The 18,998-nt window shown below is 32.0% G+C and overlaps 3 protein-coding genes and 1 long non-coding RNA gene across 9 annotated transcripts in view; 1 reads left to right on the top strand and 3 right to left on the bottom strand.

The window, feature by feature from the left end:
- Positions 1-4,595, top strand: part of LOC145969629 (uncharacterized) — a 54,084-nt gene extending 49,489 nt beyond the window's left edge. Inside the window, exons 1-3 of one of the 3 annotated variants that reach the window (XM_083095718.1) lie at positions 1,523-1,709; positions 1,937-2,141; positions 2,368-4,595. In XM_083095718.1, the coding sequence (XP_082951844.1) occupies positions 1,618-1,709; positions 1,937-2,141; positions 2,368-4,332 (2,262 nt within the window). In that variant the 5' untranslated portion in view covers positions 1,523-1,617 and the 3' untranslated portion in view covers positions 4,333-4,595. Of the gene's footprint in view, positions 1-1,522; positions 1,710-1,936; positions 2,142-2,358 lie in introns of those variants that run through there. The other 2 variants (XM_083095717.1, XM_083095719.1) reach the window with 2 other exon arrangements.
- Positions 1-18,998, bottom strand: part of LOC145969630 (uncharacterized) — a 43,243-nt gene that overhangs the window by 2,432 nt on the left and 21,813 nt on the right. For 2 of the 3 annotated variants that reach the window (XM_083095720.1, XM_083095721.1), the window contains exons 1-2: positions 455-639; positions 23-227 (exon numbers count right to left, since the gene is read on the bottom strand). In XM_083095720.1, coding sequence (XP_082951846.1) covers positions 23-227; positions 455-546 — 297 coding nt within the window. In that variant the 5' untranslated portion in view covers positions 547-639. Of the gene's footprint in view, positions 1-22; positions 228-454; positions 640-18,998 lie in introns of those variants that run through there. The other variant, XM_083095722.1, reaches the window with a different exon arrangement.
- LOC145969640 (uncharacterized) lies at positions 6,003-7,822 on the bottom strand. 2 transcript variants are annotated; one of them, XR_014438209.1, is made up of 3 exons: positions 7,181-7,822; positions 6,421-7,061; positions 6,003-6,324 (listed from the first exon to the last, which is right to left on the bottom strand). It is a non-coding gene; the product is annotated as an uncharacterized LOC145969640 (long non-coding RNA). The 2 variants fall into 2 exon arrangements; XR_014438208.1 differs by having other exon boundaries at positions 6,004-6,341.
- LOC145969634 (uncharacterized) lies at positions 8,073-10,554 on the bottom strand. Its single transcript, XM_083095732.1, has 4 exons — positions 10,194-10,554; positions 9,721-9,975; positions 9,428-9,590; positions 8,073-9,144 (listed from the first exon to the last, which is right to left on the bottom strand). Exons 2-4 carry the CDS (start codon positions 9,962-9,964, stop codon positions 8,520-8,522), a joined length of 1,032 nt encoding a protein of 343 aa, XP_082951858.1. The 5' UTR covers positions 9,965-9,975; positions 10,194-10,554; the 3' UTR covers positions 8,073-8,519.

Genomic DNA, 18,998 nt, shown 5'->3' with positions numbered 1-18,998 from the left:
AATAAATTTAACTAATTCTTACCTTGTGGAAGTTGCCTGGCTTATTCTTTGTTCCGTATTTTGTTTCCGTATGATCGACATCACAATTGATAGAGAATTCAGGTACAGTAACACTTCCAATTTTAGCATCGTTAGTTTTAGGTTTGTCATCATCCCTGTTGACAGATCCATCCTCCGTATTCATTCTTCGTCTTTGTCTTTTTTTGTCTGGTTCATCCATAAATTGTCTATAACAGAGATATTACCAATGAATAAATAAATTAATAAACATTAATGGCATTATAGCGAATTTTATTGAATTAATACATATAATAAGTATATTGTAAGGGGATGAAAGATAGCTGCGGTTTCCGAGATAGAAACCACGCCGTTAGGTAATGGGCGAGCCAGGAGGGGAATGCCTGATGATAGAGATTTCGGGATAAATAAATACAATAAATGACCCGGAGAATACCGAGATAGAGAACGCTCGGCCAGTTTACCGATGGCTACAGGCCAAACTCGCGACGAGAACAACAATACTGTCCGAGGAACGACCACAATCATAAGGCTTAGATCGGGAAAAATGCGCAATAGCCACCACGTGCAAAGTAACGGCCTCGTGCTCACTGTACGACGGCCGGAAAAAGACTCTCGCCGGTAGTCGTGGTCGCTCATCTCGGGTCGCGCCAAAAACTCTCACAGCCAATCGTCTTGCGCCACGTCACTGACCGTGGCGCACTAGCGCCATCGCAACCGCACGTCAGGGCATCGATCATGTAATTTTGAGCGAAATTTTTCACTTTTCACTTTTTACTCAATGATTTCACGTGAATTTTTCACGAATCACTTTGCGATTATATAGCTAAATGAAAAGTGAAATAGCGTATATATACGCTCAATTTATTTTAATTAATTATAAATAAACTATTATTTCCTAAACTATGAGAATCTATTCCTAAATGTGCCCAAACGATTCCCAAGCGATTGGTTTAATAGATAATAGGGAATATCAAATTTGTCTGCTAACTATGTATGATCGTTTCAGAGAGAGCATCTTTTTTTTTACATAACCAATTTTTCTTCAACTAATTTAAAGTGTCATATATAAGTGCAATTATGGATTGCGAATAAAAAAATGTTCATTATACGGAAACGGAACGGACGCTCCTTGCTCAATTAATTTCAGAAGAAAAAGTAATTGAAAATAAAAAAACAGGAGCAGCAGATTTGAAACAATATTTACATACATATATTTACATATTTACACTAGTAATATTAGTAATTTTGTAATCTATAGGTTTTAGTCTCCCCCTTTGGTAATTTCACTTTTCATTTAGCTATATAATCGCAAAGTGATTCGTGAAAAATTCACGTGAAATCATTGAGTAAAAAGTGAAAAGTGAAAAATTTCGCTCAAAATTACATGATCGATGCCCTGACGTGCGGTTGCGATGGCGCTAGTGCGCCACGGTCAGTGACGTGGCGCAAGACGATTGGCTGTGAGAGTTTTTGGCGCGACCCGAGATGAGCGACCACGACTACCGGCGAGAGTCTTTTTCCGGCCGTCGTACAGTGAGCACGAGGCCGTTACTTTGCACGTGGTGGCTATTGCGCATTTTTCCCGATCTAAGCCTTATGATTGTGGTCGTTCCTCGGACAGTATTGTTGTTCTCGTCGCGAGTTTGGCCTGTAGCCATCGGTAAACTGGCCGAGCGTTCTCTATCTCGGTATTCTCCGGGTCATTTATTGTATTTATTTATCCCGAAATCTCTATCATCAGGCATTCCCCTCCTGGCTCGCCCATTACCTAACGGCGTGGTTTCTATCTCGGAAACCGCAGCTATCTTTCATCCCCTTACAATATACTTATTATATGTATTAATTCAATAAAATTCGCTATAATGCCATTAATGTTTATTAATTTATTTATTCATTGGTAATATCTCTGTTATAGACAATTTATGGATGAACCAGACAAAAAAAGACAAAGACGAAGAATGAATACGGAGGATGGATCTGTCAACAGGGATGATGACAAACCTAAAACTAACGATGCTAAAATTGGAAGTGTTACTGTACCTGAATTCTCTATCAATTGTGATGTCGATCATACGGAAACAAAATACGGAACAAAGAATAAGCCAGGCAACTTCCACAAGGTAAGAATTAGTTAAATTTATTGATCGACATATGCTAAAGTAATTTCTTTTTCGCCTTCTTTGCATGTTTTCTGCTATGGCTGCATCTGTACTCGCTTGCGCTTTCGCACGTTCTGTTGGTATTGCGACCTTCTTCTCTTTACTGCTGGTATATATTTCATGCATATCTTGAGTGTGATTAGCAAAATTAATGGGGCCTATCTGATTTTGTTTACAGATACCAAAGGAATCAGATATAGCTGATCTCTCTACAACGGATTTTAAGATCGTCAAAACAAAACTTACATTTGTGGATAAGAGCAAGTATATAAAAAGTTTCTTTGAATATGGAGCATCTGTGATTCGGATAACAGCCCCGAGCCGTTTCGGAAAAACTACATTTATGAATATGCTCGAGAACTTTTTGAAGATAACAGTAAATGAAGATGCAAAGCCAATTTCAAATCCAGAAGATGGTGATAATTACAAGCTGTTTATGAATTTGCAGCTAGGTTTTGAGCATCCAGAGTTCGTTAAGGAACATTGTGGTCAGTACCCCGTGATATTTATGAGTCTTAAAGATGTAGGAGGTGAAACAAAGGGAGACATTTTAGAATCACTGAAGGAAGCTCTTTGTCAAGCATTCCAGCAGCATTCTTACCTTCTTGAAAAAGCTGCTGATGGTTCTTGCAGTTTTAAAGATAAGAAAATAGAAGATATCGAAATATTTCTGAACTATTATAACCGTAATAGGCTGAAAGAACTATCCCAATCTGATGTAGAGGACGGATTGCAATTCTTGTCTGAAATCTTGTATTCTCACTTCAACAAAAAAGTTGTTATTCTCATAGACGAGACCGACGCGCCCATTATGAAAGCTGTTACAGAGAACATGGATGATAAACTCCTGCGATACCTGTTAAATTCTATTAGCCATCTGATGTCAGCAAGCTTAAAGGATCAAACAATTGTGGCGCATGCATTACTTAATTCCTCTGTTCGTTTATCTGGAGCATTTTCCTGGGAATTACGCAATCATGGTAATGTTCTATTCTTGCAAGAAGATGATTTTTCTGGAGTATATGGATTTACAGTACAGGAAGTAGATAGTCTATTTGAGAAAAGTGAATTTCAAGCAGTGAAGGATTCTGATGGTGTCGAAAAGTGGTACGATGGATACCAAATATTAAATAGTGAAGAAACAAGAATTTACAATAGCTGGTCTGTCATAAATTATTTGCAAAATAGTGTTAGAGAAAAAAGAAAAATGTTTGATAGCTATTGGGCCAGGTCAGGCTTTGTGGATATTTTAGGAAACTTGTTTGTGAAATCTCAGATACAAAAGCCAATCGAGAAACTTCTTGAAGATGAGAACATTCAAATAGAACTAGCTGAGCCAACAGTTGATAATATTTTGGAACTGAAAAAGACAATCTGTGATTCACAGAATGAATTAGAAACCTCGCAAGTGAATTACTTCTTACAGCTTCTGTGGGATAATGGTTTGTTGAATGCAGTTGAAAAGAATGCGCACATTGTAAGTCTGAAGATACCAAATTGGGAGATAAAGAGCGTAATCGAACGTAAATGTTACAGTGAATCGATGTTTAGTACAAAGTATAAACTCGAGCCTAAAAATATAGAAAAATACATACAAGCACTGGGGAATTTGCTATTAATGGCAAATGATGAAGAGGAAACTGAGAAAAGTAAAGAAAGACCATTTCGTGAACTCGTTAATGCAGTTTCAGCCCTCTTTTCAGACGGTGCGACAATTCCATATAATGAGTCAGAGTTACATCATATTCTTTTTTATTTGGCATATAATAGTACAATTTTCAGTGCACAAGCTAACAGAGCAGTCTGTCAAAAGATCTCCAAGGAAAAGCGAGGAAGAAAACATGAATTTGACATGCTTATAATTCTTAGAACAGTTGGAGCCATATTTGAATGGAAATATTGCAAAGAAAATGAAACAGAAAGATCACAAGATGCTCTTAAACAAATTATTGATAAACAGTATTTCAAGGTTTTTGACAAGGAGGAGTATAAACATGTTAAAACAAAAATTTATGTTGGTTTGTGTTTTAAAATAAAGTCAAATGTGACTATGCGATACTTAGTGAACACTACTGATGTAAATGAAGCAAAATTTCTCGAAAGTACTTCTACAGAGGCTACTAAAGCTAATACCGCTACTGTTGTCAAATGATATCGTGCATTGGCTTTGTTTGTGTTTAATAAGTAACAAATAAGTATTATCGCATTCTTCTCTGACAGTGTCACGTGTAAACAAATAAGTTTTTATTTTTTTCTTGTAATTTCTCAGTTATATTTCATTACAGTTAGTTGATAAAATAAAGAGGTCTTTGTATATTTTTATTAATAATAAAATATTTTGCTAAAAAATTGAAAATAAGGTCTCATAAGAAGTAATTGCTGCGGCATTAAAACAAAATAAATCGTTGTAAATAATAGGTGCTTTCCATTTACATCAAAACTCAGATAAATCTCACTTTTGTCTTTCTTCAACATTCATGTTAAAGAAAGACAGAAGTGAGATTTATCTGAGTTTTGATGTAAATGGAAAGCACCTTATATATATGTATAATCATTGTAATAATATATATTAGACGACCAATGAAATGTGCTGTACTGATGAGGTCAAATGAGAGTGCAGTTTACAGCTTTTCATTGAGTTGCCTAGCTTTCAAATAAATTTTTTTAAAGATATAATAATATATAAAAGTAAAAAAAAATAATTTTATCAAAGATGGTGCAGAGAATTATGAATTTAATATACATTAAAAGCCTCCGTTAAATGCTAAGTCCCAATCTATAACGGGTAATTTAAGCCTTAAGAAATTGACCAATCACAGTCGAGTATTCTCTTCATACTTGACTGTGATTGGTCAATCTCTTAAGGCTTAAATTGCCTATTGTAGACCTGGCCTAAGGTTCCGCCCATATAGTCAGTTATGCGGCGTCTACAATGAAATTTTAAGAAGACTAATAAGGGCCGGTTTTTCAATAACAGCTTAAACTAAAGTTTAATAAAACGATCCTTGATCCGTAAACATAGTTTTATTAAAGTTTAATGAAACGTTTCTTGATCCTTAAACTTAGTTTTATATACTATTCGTTTTTCCATTGTACAATGAGGATAGATTAATTAAACCTTAGTTAAACTTCTGTTAGCAACTGATCACATGCACGAACTCGATGTGCAGCAAATATAACCTCAAAATAAGTCTATACCACGGTCTTACATACATTCGTATTAAGTTAGCCGGAAATTTTTCAGCCAACCAAAAATCTCCTTATGGAATCGTTTGTATTTCGTATGAAGATGTTTGAAGTGTGATTAAAAACGTTTGTGAGTAATTAGAATAATTATAAAAAATTAATCATTTTTACAGTATGTAGTTAGCCAACATAACTAAATATTAAAAATTCTCCTTATGAATCGTTTGTATTTCGTATGAAGAGTTTTGAAGTATAATTAAAAAGGTTTGTGAGTCATTCGTTTAATTTTAATTAAATTTTTTAAATTAAAATTAAACGAATTTAATTAAATTTTTTATATTGTGAAGTTAGCCGGTAGCTATATAAAATGGACGCCGTCCTGTGATTGGTCGATTTGCTTATGGTAAATACTAAAATTTCTCATGTGTACTGACTTTAAGTGTGTTGTTCCCATAATCCAGAAAATCGTTTACAATACGCCACAAAATGTCCAGGATATCCTGCAATAATGCCTGCCAATCTGAAATATTGAAATGTTTACAGGTTATTTAAAAAAAATATATAATTAGAAGTATGGAAAGATATACTGAACACGCATTTGATATAATTGATATGAGAATATTTATTACACAATTAGTACGACATTAGAACATTTAACAAATAATAAAATTTGTAAGGGATTAAGCACAATGAAAAATATAAGGAATAGGAACAGGGAATAATGTAGAAAAGAAAGAGAGAAAAAGATATTTCTCTTTCTCTTTCTTTCTTAGGTTATTCCCTGTTCCTATTCCTTATATTTTTCATTGTACTTGAACCCTAAAAATTACATTTTTGGTAATGATGTAGATATAGCATTCATGATCATTTTCCTTCTTAAATTTTTTTCATGTTCTGGAATATTGTTAAGCTGCAATGTGCTTTAATAAATTCTATAAATATATCATCTGGTGTAGCCCTGGCGAAAATAAGAAACTTTATAAAGCGTTAACAACCGTTGAGTGAGGGTTTTCTGAGAGTTTATATGCTTTTCAAACTTTGTAAGAGCACTTACATAACGCTGTTGGGTTTTGAATGCTTATCAAACGCTGCAGTGTTGCAATTTTTGTTCTACAAACTCTTTATATAATGTTACATGAAAGTTTTGCGATGCTGAGGTAACATTTTTCAGAGTACGTTCAGTAAACGTTGATACATCTTCGTGTACAGAGTTTACTCAGACTTTTCAAACGTTTACGTTTATGCTATAACGTACAAACGTCTTTTAAACGCTGCAGTGTTGCAATTTTTGTTCTACAAACTCTTTACTAATCGTTTTTAAACTCTCGACGAACTTCCACAAACGTTCATGTAAACGCCAAACAAACGTCTCATTTTTGCCAGGGAGATTGTTGTGAACAAGATTGCTGTGAAGTCTCCATATAATTACTAATTTTATTACTTAAACTGAAAAACGTTTGTTCCAACTCTTTGGTTTCATTCATTTTTCTTTTTTTAAGTTTTGGAGAACATTTTAGAACATCTGGAGATTTATCAATATTAATATTTTGTTTATCATTTGCATTTGTATTTTCCTTATTATTTGAAGAACAAGCAGAAATATTGTCGGAATCACAAGTTTCTTTGGCTAAATTTTTTTCAACAAAAACATTTGCTTCATTTTCACTTGCTTGAGATTTTGCATTAGTATAAGTTCTAAAACAAACAATAATAAATATTAAAAACGTTAAGCTCTTAATGCTAAAAACAAGTCATTATTAATATAACGTTAAATATTTTAAATTATGTTAATATATTTACTACAAATAAACTACCTTCTTCTTTTGATGACTTGGTCTAAGAATGACAATTGTGAATAAAATGACCATTTAGAAGAATTAGGATGAGGCTGCACTTCCACTTTTAGATTGACTTTCTATTTTTTTTTCTCACGATTGTATTGCTCTCGTAGTGAGCAACATCGTTTTTGACAATATTGTGGTGTGTAAAGATCACCTGTAATAACAATTCAAGAACAAATAAAGACCCAGATAGCAAAATGCTAGCAGTATGCCAGCAGTATGCCAGCAAATTCAATCATGACTTTACAGCAGATTCCGATCTGCTGCGTCCTCATTAAGCTTAATTTCTGATAGCACGTCTTGCCAATATAATATGTTAATAAAAATGCAGCAAAAATCGAACATTGTTTATTATTATGTCATGACAGCAAATATGTAACAAATATCGAGCAAAATCTATCATATCCAATACTGACGGCAGAAACGCAGCAGAAATCGAGCATGATCTGCTGTCACATCATGATGGTAAAAATACGACAAGAATAGAGCACGACCTATTTTATCAGCTGTTGAAAGCAGAAACGCAGCAGAAATCGAGCATGATCTGCTGTCACATCATGATGGTGAAAATACGGCAAGAATAGAACACGACCTATTTTACCAGCTGTTGAAAGCAGAAACGCAGCAAAAATCGAGCATGATCTGCTGTCACATCATGATGGTGAAAATACGGCAAGAATAGAACACGACCTATTTTACCAGCTGTTGAAAGCAGAAACGCAGCAAAAATCGAGCATAGCATATTGTCACAATGTGATAGCAAAAATGCAGCAGAAAAACAATAAGAAATATCACATTAATCAATACTAATTAATTATTATTATTATTATATTTAAAAAACAGAAAGATATATAATTAATATTTTACACATAAACTTTATTAAATTTTAAAAATTACATCACATTTTGCAGATATATTTTAAATATAAAAATATGTATTATTTTTAAAAATTATTTATAAGTAATATTTATAAGTATAAAACAATTTACACATACGTATACATATATTATAATATACATAATATAAATATTTTTAATATGAAGTTTGTGTTCCGAAATTTACTGCCAATACTGAAAAGCTATAATTTACATTACATGCTATAGATTTTCTATATTGACAGTGAATTCCGGAATACATACACTATGCACATATATAGTGTAATCCTTAATCACAACTTAATAATAATAACAACTTAATAATAAACTTTATAATCACAACTGAATAATAAACAATATCACAGTATTCTTAAAGCAAGAGTATTACATGTACGTATAAACATAAATTATATATTTTATTACTAAAATCGTTTTACTCACAAGTTTTCCTTTCTCCACAAAATTTGCATGATTTCTTGTTTTTTTATCTGTTTTTCTTTATTATCCATTTGCTTCAATTCTGCCATAATCAGATTGCAAAATGAAGTATCTAGATCATTCTGCATTTGTGCACCATATTTTTTAGAATTTAAATGTTCGGTAACTGCTTTATTTAAATTAATGAAAGATATTTCGAAATCATCGTTTTCACATTCTTTTTTACCGTCTTTTTTAACTGAGATATTTGGATTAAATTTGCCTTTCATATATGACGGCTTTTTGAAAGTGCAAGTAGAGCTCGTTGGAGAAAGGTGTGAAGAATTAATAGGTAATCCAGCTAACAATGAATCATGTACGAAATCGTTCGTATTACTTTCTGATGTCGAAGAAGATGCGCATGACGCATCATCAAAATTGCTGATAGTGGATGATGTTTCCGACATTAGGGATTTTTTTAATGGTGAAAATGTATTATCAATTTGTACCAATGGAGTTCTTTCTTCTTCTAGAACTTGTTTGCCATGCTGCACCCAATTCGAAATTTCTTTATTTAAATCCTTGTCTTTCGAATCAGAAATATTAGAACTTTTTTGACTTTTGAACTTGATATTGGTCATCGAACTGAAATCATATTATATTTGATTAAATTTGCGAATTAATAAGAATGTGGTAAAACATGTCAATTAATTCTCCTTGATAAACACAGATAATCGAGAAAAATTGAAATATAAATATAATAAATATAATAAATCTACTTCTAGAATTATGAATTCTGATTCTATCATAAATTTCAGTAAAATCTTAAGTTCTTTAAAATAATAATGTTAAATAATAAATTATAATGATCTACACTGTATAGTGTCTCGCTAATAAGATCATAGAATCAAAAGTAATGAATTCTTACTTCCTAGTTTTGACAAATTTGTCAATAAATTTCATAGATTCGAAGTATATAAATCCTCGTCTTTTAGAGGCTCCACTTCCACTAGTCGTTTCATTTTGTCTCTTCTTTTTTTCTTTAGAGAAAGATTCTCTCAAACGAATCCATCGATTGCAGCAAACGTCAGCTGAAATATATATTAAATATATAAATTTAATAATCGACTAATTGATTGAATTCAACTTCAGTACAAATGCATGTTAATGAATTGAATAGTTCATTGTTAATATTGTTAAACATTAAAAAATAAAACTTACGAGGCGTGTCTAAAATTTTAGATATTTCTACCCAAGAGTTCTCTTTTTTTATCATATCTCGATAATCTTTGGAACTACTGTCATATAGGTGTGGATAGCCTTTCACAATATTTATTAACATGTCATCAAAAGTCCTATTTTCGTCATCCTGTAACATCACTTCAGGATTCAAGTTTTCATTTCCTTCATTTTCGGACATGTTAATATTATTATTATGACAGTAATCCATGTGATCGTAGGCCATGAGGATTGATTCTATAAATTTAAAGCATTAAGCATGAAATGTACCGAAAATTATGTGAAAATTCGTTTATTTTGCAATAAATTACAATTCCAGAAATGTGCACACAAAATCAAATTAACCTCAAAATAATATATTTATGAAATTGGGACAATTTACACGAATAATTATATACGATCATTATCAGTTTGTATTTTCATTACATGGATAATTAAATAGTGATAATACTTACGTGTTAATAAATATAATGTGTAATATTCGTCCTTAATTATTTTTTCTTGATAACGCGATACGTTTTAGAACCGGCTACAGTGAGTTATGCCCGTGGCTATGCATTATGTATTTTTATGTAGATTGAAAATCCACAAGCCATAGGCAGAATTCAGAATCATAGCGCATGCGCTATGACTTCTGCATTCTGCTTATGGCTCCTGTAATTTTATGTGCTTCCACCTTTATGTTGCCAGAAACGCGACACGCGACATCTAACAAACGACTTGCGCGTGGCGCGTGATTGACGCGAGATAAGACGAACGATCGGCTAAAACCTTCGCATTGCGAATGCGGTAGAAAACATGAAACGTATAACGACATACTTAAAAAATTAATTATTTATTATTAATCTTAAATAAATATTTAATATTAATATTTTATATGATAATAGTAAAAGTAATAAATATTTTAAAAACACTTATTTAATCTAATTAATTTTTAAATAGATATCATACGATGTATGGATATCACATGCATTCATGATAATAATAATATTAATATGTTAAATGTTTATTATGTTTACCGCATTCTTCAATCGAACATGATCGCGTTCGATAGCGCCAGTAGTACCTTAACCTATCGCAACCTACCATGACAAAAAATTGCTTGCAGTCGCCGAGTAATTATCGTCGCATTGTCGCGTCGTCGTGTCGTGTAGTAACGTGTCCGCGCGTGTTTCTTTCATCGAGTGATGTTTAATCGCCAACAGTTATTATTCGACAGTGATTAATAGTGATTAGTGATAGAGTCATTAGTAAATTTCTCGTCTCATCGAGTGAGTAAATAAATGTGATTACGTTAAAGTTTATAAAAGAATACAGTTCATGAAAGGAGAAAAACTTTCAGTTAATAATTTAGTGTGGATTTCTTGTCTTTTGCAACGTGATATCTACGTTAAATTTGAGAACGTACGATCTATCGGAAAATTCATTTCTCCTTCAAGCAATTACAGCAATACATCAAAAGTCATCGAACAAGGTAATAATAACTATTTTTTGACGTTATGTGAAAACAGATCTCGGGAAGTCAGAGGGACAGTGTGAATGGAAATTCGTGAAAAGAGAGGGGTTTTTAGTGGGTAGGGAGTACCGAGTTGGTAATTCGACTTGGTACTCGAGTCCCACATAACTTACTGGATCGACCGGTGGGTATGCATAAAATGCATTTTCCCCTCTCTCGTAAAAAAAAAAAAAAAAAAAAATTTACAGGTGAGTGAGCGAATGAGAGAGAGAGAGAGAGAGAGAGAGAGAGAGAGAGAGAGAGAGAGAGAGAGAGAGAGAGAGAGAGACAGACAGACAGACAGACAGACAGACAGAGAATGTATGTGTTCGCATGTGTGTCTGTATGTGTATAGCGATCAGCTGATCGCAGCAGGCGCCCCGCGTAAGCTCCAGCGTCTGACGGTGAATCGCGCCACCCTTGCCTGCCTCTTGTATTCGACTCGTCATACGTTAACTACTTCCTTTAATAATTCAAAAACTAAGCTTCTGACGAAATTTTGCCGAAGGAAAAATCGTCTTAGAATTGATTCAAGAATATGTCATTTCAGGGACACAGGGGTTATTTTGAATCACCCTGTATATATATATATATATACAGGGTGACCCATTTTAACTTAGGCAGCCAAATAACTCGAAAAATAAGCAAGATAGAGAAAAATGTTTTAGACAAAAGTTGTATGGTTTCGAGGGGGCCATAAGATGGTATCATTGGTTTGACCTTGAAGAGTCATTTGAAGGTCACGTGAAGGTCACTTCAATTTTTTTAAATGGAACATCCTATATATTTTTGTACATTCTTGTAGCTCATCTCGAGAGCTTTCCAAAACACTATAATTAAGTACATTTTCGTTAAGTACTTTTTGAGTTATGAGGCTTGAAATAATTTCTTAATTTTACATAAACCGTAAAATATCTTGTAAAATATTCATTTTTCGATTACCTTACCTTAATAGTTTTATGTACAAAATAATGAGAGGAATCAATTGGTGTAAAGAAAACACATAGTTGTTTCGAAGAAAAAATATGTAATTTGCAATTAACAATTCCATATTTTTTCTTAAAAACAACTATGTGTTTTCTTTACACCAATTGATTCCTCTCATTATTTTGTACATAAAAGTATTAAGGTAAGATAATCGAAAAATGAATATTTTACAAGATATTTTACGGTTTATGTAAAATTAAGAAATTATTTCAAGCATCATAACTCAAAAAGTACTTAACGGAAAGGTACTTAATTATAGTGTTTTGGAAAGCTCTCGAAATAAGCTACAAGAATGTACAAAAATATATAGGGTATTCCATTTAAAAAAATTGAAGTGACCTTCACGTGACCTTCAAATGACTCTTCAAGGTCAAACCAATGATACCACCTTATGGCCCCCTCGAAACCATACAACTTTTGTCTAAAACATTTTTCTCTATCTTGCTTATTTTTCGAGTTATTTGGCTGCCTAAGTTAAAATGGGTCACCCTGTATATATATATATATATTGTGACCGTTAATTTAATAAGGGCTAATGACATTAAATGACCGGTGATAATGGCCCACGGCCCACCTTCGGCGCGATCTTCTAATATAAAAGAAAAGTGTTTCTTCTCCAAAGTAAAATATATGGGCGCCAGGTGCGGGAATCCGCACCACTCTAATAAAATTTAACGTATCGGCAGTACACACGAAAAAAATGCAAAGCTCTCAGAAAAACCGCGACGGACGCTCGGCTAGCCCCGTCTCGAAATTGGTAGAGGTTCGGTCCGTTTTAATAATTCACAAGGAAGGATCGAGAATACAAGGTGGCTGCAAATAAAACATAATATTTTAGTAACAAGAATTAATATATTTAACATATGAATAAATTTCAACGGCGGACAGACTCGCGTAGATGTAGAACGATTTGATAATATTGATTATCGGATTATTAGCCGGCAGCGACGGGCCGGCATTCGAGCGCGATCACCGCAGTATCACGTGTCACGCGGCAGGAAGAAAGCGTAAAAGAAAAGTCCCGGAATTCCGCGCTAAACGAAACTTGTTAGAGTTTCGACAGCTACGAATTCCCAAATAATTTTTAATAATGAACACCGCGGTTTTGGCTCCTTTAATGACGTCCGTCTGTCGCAAATAAAATAGTTAATTACAATAGTAGATCTACTCGCCACACGCACAGTTAACAGAATCGATTATAGATGCGAGTCGATTATTCAGATCTACTGCTTTAACGAAAGAATTGAGCGACTACTAACGTATCTAACATAGACGGTTGAATCTAGACATGAAAAATTATAAATAACAATAAAGTATCAAACGATTTGAGCCTCGGAAATATGCGAGCCGACGCCGCGACGTAGTTGCCGGTTATCGTGTATCGCAATCGCCTTTGTGCGTGAGCTCGGTTACAGTATTTTTAACAGACAAAGTTTTACAGCTAACAGTAATAATTGTACAAATAAACATTTACAGTGACTGTCGGCGCGCAACTGGGAGAGAGGGCACTTAATTTTACGAAAGCTCGAACAAAGTCTTTCGGCCGGCCGTCGTACTCTAAGACGCAAATATCGAGAACGCAGAAAAGGAATTTCACAATAAATTTAATGACGGCAGCTATACGGCACCGACATTGTTCGAGCTAATTCTACCTGAATTATTTAACAAAGACGGCCAGATGGGGTCGACGCTTGTCTCACCGGTGACTCCTTACGGTTCTCCGTGCTCTCGGCATCCACGTGTCGGATCGATAATTTTGGACCGTCGTTCCCTTCGCCGGTCCGCCGAACAGTGGCGAGCGGAAGGCCCGTCGGAATCACGCCAGCAAATTAATGCGTAACTAGGCCACCTGTGGCGCTTCCGCAACCCTCAGGATCGTCGTGTGGCCCATTTAATCCTGCGGCCTTCAGGGCTGTACATGTGCTTGTCGCACCCCGTTTCCTCTTTTATTTTCCATAATTCCTCTCGTCGAGGCCCGTCAGGAGGGATACTTTCGGCAGCCACTCGCCGTTATTTAGAATGTTCTTCTTTAGCGCTGTTCCGGCCGAGATGACTCCGACTCGGGGTCTCAGTGTCAGTTTTCGTCCGCTGGTTGGCCTTCCCCTCAATTGTTCCCCGTACCTGCTAGGCATGTGAATGTTTACAGGGGCGGCAGCGGTAGTCTTAAGTGGACTTTATTATTGACGCAATTAAATAATAATACTTAGCTTGGCGTGTTCCTTTTAGTCGGCGCCTCCGCTCGCCCGTTTCCTTGTATCCTGTACTTCTTCCTCAATTTTGAGCCACCGGATGAGATCCCGTCAGCGTTTCCCATCGTGCCCGCTCTTAAGCCTAATCTTAACGCTAACAAATAAATTTGTACGCACGGGAGGCGAGTATAATCTCGCCTCCAATAGCCGCTCTCTCCCTAAATTAGGGGAGAACGAGGGCCCAAATTCATTCTCGGTCGGATCTCGCGATCCTTGTGACGGACCGCCAAGTGTCACGTCACAATATATATAAAGTAACTATTAAAGTAATTATTAAATTAGTTACTAGTTACCAAAAATATGTAACTGAGTTAAGTTACAGTTACAAATTAAAAAAAAAGAACGAATTAAGTTAGAGTTATCGAAAAAAAGTAACTATAACTGTAACTTCGTTACAAGTAGCGAGTTACTTCCCAACCCTGTATATATATACATATATATATATATATATATATATATATATATATATATAAAAGAACCGAAAATATGTTACATTATGTTTATATATATATTCGGTGCTTTCTATTTAACGACACAAGTCGATACAAGCATATCATTCTATCTTTGTTATATATTGATGTTGTAAAAAGACAGAATGATGCTTGTGTCTACTTATGTTGTTAAATAGAAAGCACCGTGTATGTTTATTTTATATTCATATGTATGTGTATGTTGTATATTATGTTTATACAGATCAAAGTACATCAAATACATGCAATATATCTACAAAGAAAAATTCATGCGAAATATTATCAGATACTACAGAGGAGTGGCTTCATGATGATAACAATGATCAAGATGTTCTACATGTAAATATTACAATATATTACAACGTATATTATATTTGTTCTTCAAATATATTAAATATAAATTAATATGAAATTGTAGTATTTACAAGAAAATGCTAGTGTTGCGAGACAAGATTCATTTGTATCAGATAATAATGTATCAGATACAGATGAAATGACAAACTATGAGAAGGAAAATTACATAATTGGAAATGATAGTGTATTAGATGTTAACGAAGACACTCCGGTTGTAAGTGAACAAAATTTTCATATATATATAAAAATATATATGTAATATTATTTATCTTTGTATTTATAAATTTTTTTATTACAGTTTATGAATTATGAGCACTCTCTTAAAAAGAACAATATACAAAAATCAGAAAAGCAAGGTGAACAGAACATATCCGCACTACAGACATTAAAACGAAAAATAAGTACTCCACTTCAAGTAAAGACCAATGTTTTAAATGATCAACATAATTCAAGAAAATTTAATAAACAAAACAAACCATATAAGAAAAAAGAAGATATTGTTACTTCAAAAATATCACAATTTGACATGTTAACAGAATCAAAGGTGAAACTTGCAGAATGTATGACAGAAGATTTTAAAGCAAAAAGTAAAATAGAGATGCAAATTTTAAATACACGATTGATGAAAGAAGAATTAGAAATAGAGATATTAAAAAAAGAGTTGTTATTACAGGAGAATAGAAAGGGAGGTGCAACAAAAAAGCTCATTTAACGTTTTATAGAAACAAATTCTATTTTTAATTCGTTGTACTAGATAGTGAGATAGTATTGAGAAAGACTGATAATATAAACCATATATGAAAAAGCTTTAAAATATATTAAAAATGATAAAAATAGGAAATAGTAAACAAAAATAATTGTGATAATTGTTTTACGTTACGTTATATATATAAGAATTATTTCTCTTGTTACAAGAAATTTAATTTATAATTTGTTCTTATTGCAAAGTAATATATTAATTTTATATTTTTAATTTAATATATTAATTTTATTATTTCTGTTCAATTAGTCTAATACAAGTATTAATAAAATAATACATGAATATGTAGAAAGAGAGAGAGAAGATTTTTTTTTGATAAGTTCGAGTTGAAGGGTCTGAATAGCTCAGTGGTAAGAGCAGTCGCCCGGCAAGCGAAAGACTCGGGTTCGATTCCCGATTCAGCGACTTTCGGCCCGATATTTTTCTCGCCTACAACATTACAGGGGGGAAAAGAGGGATAATAATTAAATAAATTCTCGAATTGAGAATTATTTAAATTTGCTTGGTATCGTACCAAGAAAATTTGTGCCCTGTGCACACAAATAAGTTTCAACGAAAAACTTAATTTCTCGTTGAACTTACGCACTACCATCCATTTTGGCTCTGATGGCCCGTTTAAATTTAAGTTTATATTTTCAATATATATTTTATTATGTATAAGTACAGGGTGTTTCCAACATACACATTACTAAGTTGGGATGCCTATCGTCAGGGGCATACTTTATTAGACTCGCTGTATGTATATATATGAAACAAATATAATATATGTGTGCAATGTAACTTCTCTCTCAAACTATTTCTTATTCAAATAAATAAAGTATTACATCAATATAATATATATATGCACTATTGTTTAAGTTCGGAACTTTTTTAATACGTACATAAAATTAAAACATAAAATGAAACAAATATATTACTAAATATTTAAATATATTTTTAGGACAGCAAGGTTTTTATATTTTCTGTTCGATCTTTACGCAGTTTATATTCCACACATATACAAAAGGATAGAAAGTTTCTTTGACGTTTTTAAGATGTTTTTCAATTATATGTATGTGTTGTGAAACGTCTCGGAGTAGATGTATGTTTTCTTCACTTTATTATCTAATACTGAAAAAATATATATTACTTTATAATAGGTATTTTATAGGTATTTTAATATAATACATGAAAAATTTGAAAACAACATACTTTCCAAACAGTTCTGTTCTTACTGTTGCACTATTGACTTCGTCGTTATTGATTCTTTGATTAATGTTGCATTCGGCTAGTATATGATTCCATGGTGCAGGTAAATCTAAACCCTTTTAAAAAAAAGGTAAAAAAAGGTGCTAAGTCCGCGTAAAAAACAGTATATGTATTTGCAAAATAGTGTATTATTAACTGTAAAAAACTATTGTAAAAAACCTGTCTCCAAAATAGTGTTATTTTAAAACTGTAAAAAACTACTGTAAAAAACCTATCTTCAAAATAGGATTATTTTAATCTACAAAATAGTTATTTTAATCTGCACAAAATAGTGTTATTTTAAACCGTAAAAAATTGTTCTACAAATTATTTTAATTTTGTGTAAAATTGTATATCCTACAAAAATAATGATATCAAAAAAATTGCGCTAAGTGAAAATAAACACTTATAAAAATATTTTAACCAAAAGAAGTTATACAAAATGTTGTTTTAATTTTCTACATTATATCCTAGAAAAATGATGATATCCAAAAATTACGCTAATTGAAAATAAAAACTTAAAATATTTTAACTAAAAAAAATTATACAAAATAATTGTTTTAATTTCCTACAAATAATATTAAAAAGTTGCGCCAACTGAATAAAAATTTTCACTATAAAATATACATTTCTTTTTTATTTCCAATATTAAAAGAAAAATGATATTAAATGAATTGTAATATATCTATTATAAAAAATCGTTGAAAATATGAACAATCATATACATTGCAATAATCATATGCATATATCCTAAAAAGTTTAATTGAAAAAAAAAAGGAAATGATAATACAAAATACAAAATTAAAAATTATTAAAAAAATTAAAAATTAGAAATTAATAAAAAAAAAATAAAAATTTATATAAAAATTAAAAATTAATACATATAAAAAAATTTTAGTTAAAAAACTTAGCGCTGCTAATTTCATTAGCACATTATTCAACGTAGCAGCGCTAAGTTTTTTAACTAAAATTTTTTTATATGTATTAATTTTTAATTTTTATATAAATTTTTATTTTTTTTTATTAATTTCTAATTTTTAATTTTTTTAATAATTTTTAATTTTGTATTTTGTATTATCATTTCCTTTTTTTTTCAATTAAACTTTTTAGGATATATGCATATGATTATTGCAATGTATATGATTGTTCATATTTTCAACGATTTTTTATAATAGATATATTACAATTCATTTAATATCATTTTTCTTTTAATATTGGAAATAAAAAAGAAATGTATATTTTATAGTGAAAATTTTTATTCAGTTGGCGCAACTTTTTAATATTATTTGTAGGAAATTAAAACAATTATTTTGTATAATTTTTTTTAGTTAAAATATTTTTATAAGTTTTTATTTTCACTTAGCGCAATTTTTTTGATATCATTATTTTTGTAGGATATACAATTTTACACAAAATTAAAATAATTTGTAGAACAATTTTTTACGGTTTAAAATAACACTATTTTGTGCAGATTAAAATAACTATTTTGTAGATTAAAATAATCCTATTTTGAAGATAGGTTTTTTACAGTAGTTTTTTACAGTTTTAAAATAACACTATTTTGGAGACAGGTTTTTTACAATAGTTTTTTACAGTTAATAATACACTATTTTGCAAATACATATACTGTTTTTTACGCGGACTTAGCACCTTTTTTTACCTTTTTTTTAAAAGGGTAATTTTTTTAGGGATATCACTCTTTTTTGTACTATATGTTA

Source organism: Camponotus vicinus, unplaced genomic scaffold, assembly GCF_025532165.1.
Source record: "Camponotus vicinus isolate PSW18456_S1 unplaced genomic scaffold, iyCamVici1.0 SCAF_4, whole genome shotgun sequence".
NCBI classification, from domain to species: Eukaryota; Metazoa; Arthropoda; class Insecta; order Hymenoptera; family Formicidae; genus Camponotus; species Camponotus vicinus.
The sequence above is the reverse complement of the archived record's forward strand: the minus strand, read 5'-3'. Positions and strand labels throughout refer to the sequence as shown.

Bases quoted from the DNA above. Each gene is read 5' to 3' on its own strand.
- LOC145969634 (XM_083095732.1), bottom strand. From the start codon at position 9,964: ATGGCCTACGATCACATGGATTACTGTCATAATAATAATATTAACATG. The intron at 9,591-9,720 runs GTAAGTTTTATT...TATATATTTCAG, and splicing joins TAAAATTTTAGACACGCCTC to CTGACGTTTGCTGCAATCGA. The intron at 9,145-9,427 runs GTAAGAATTCAT...ATATGATTTCAG, and splicing joins AAATTTGTCAAAACTAGGAA to TTCGATGACCAATATCAAGT.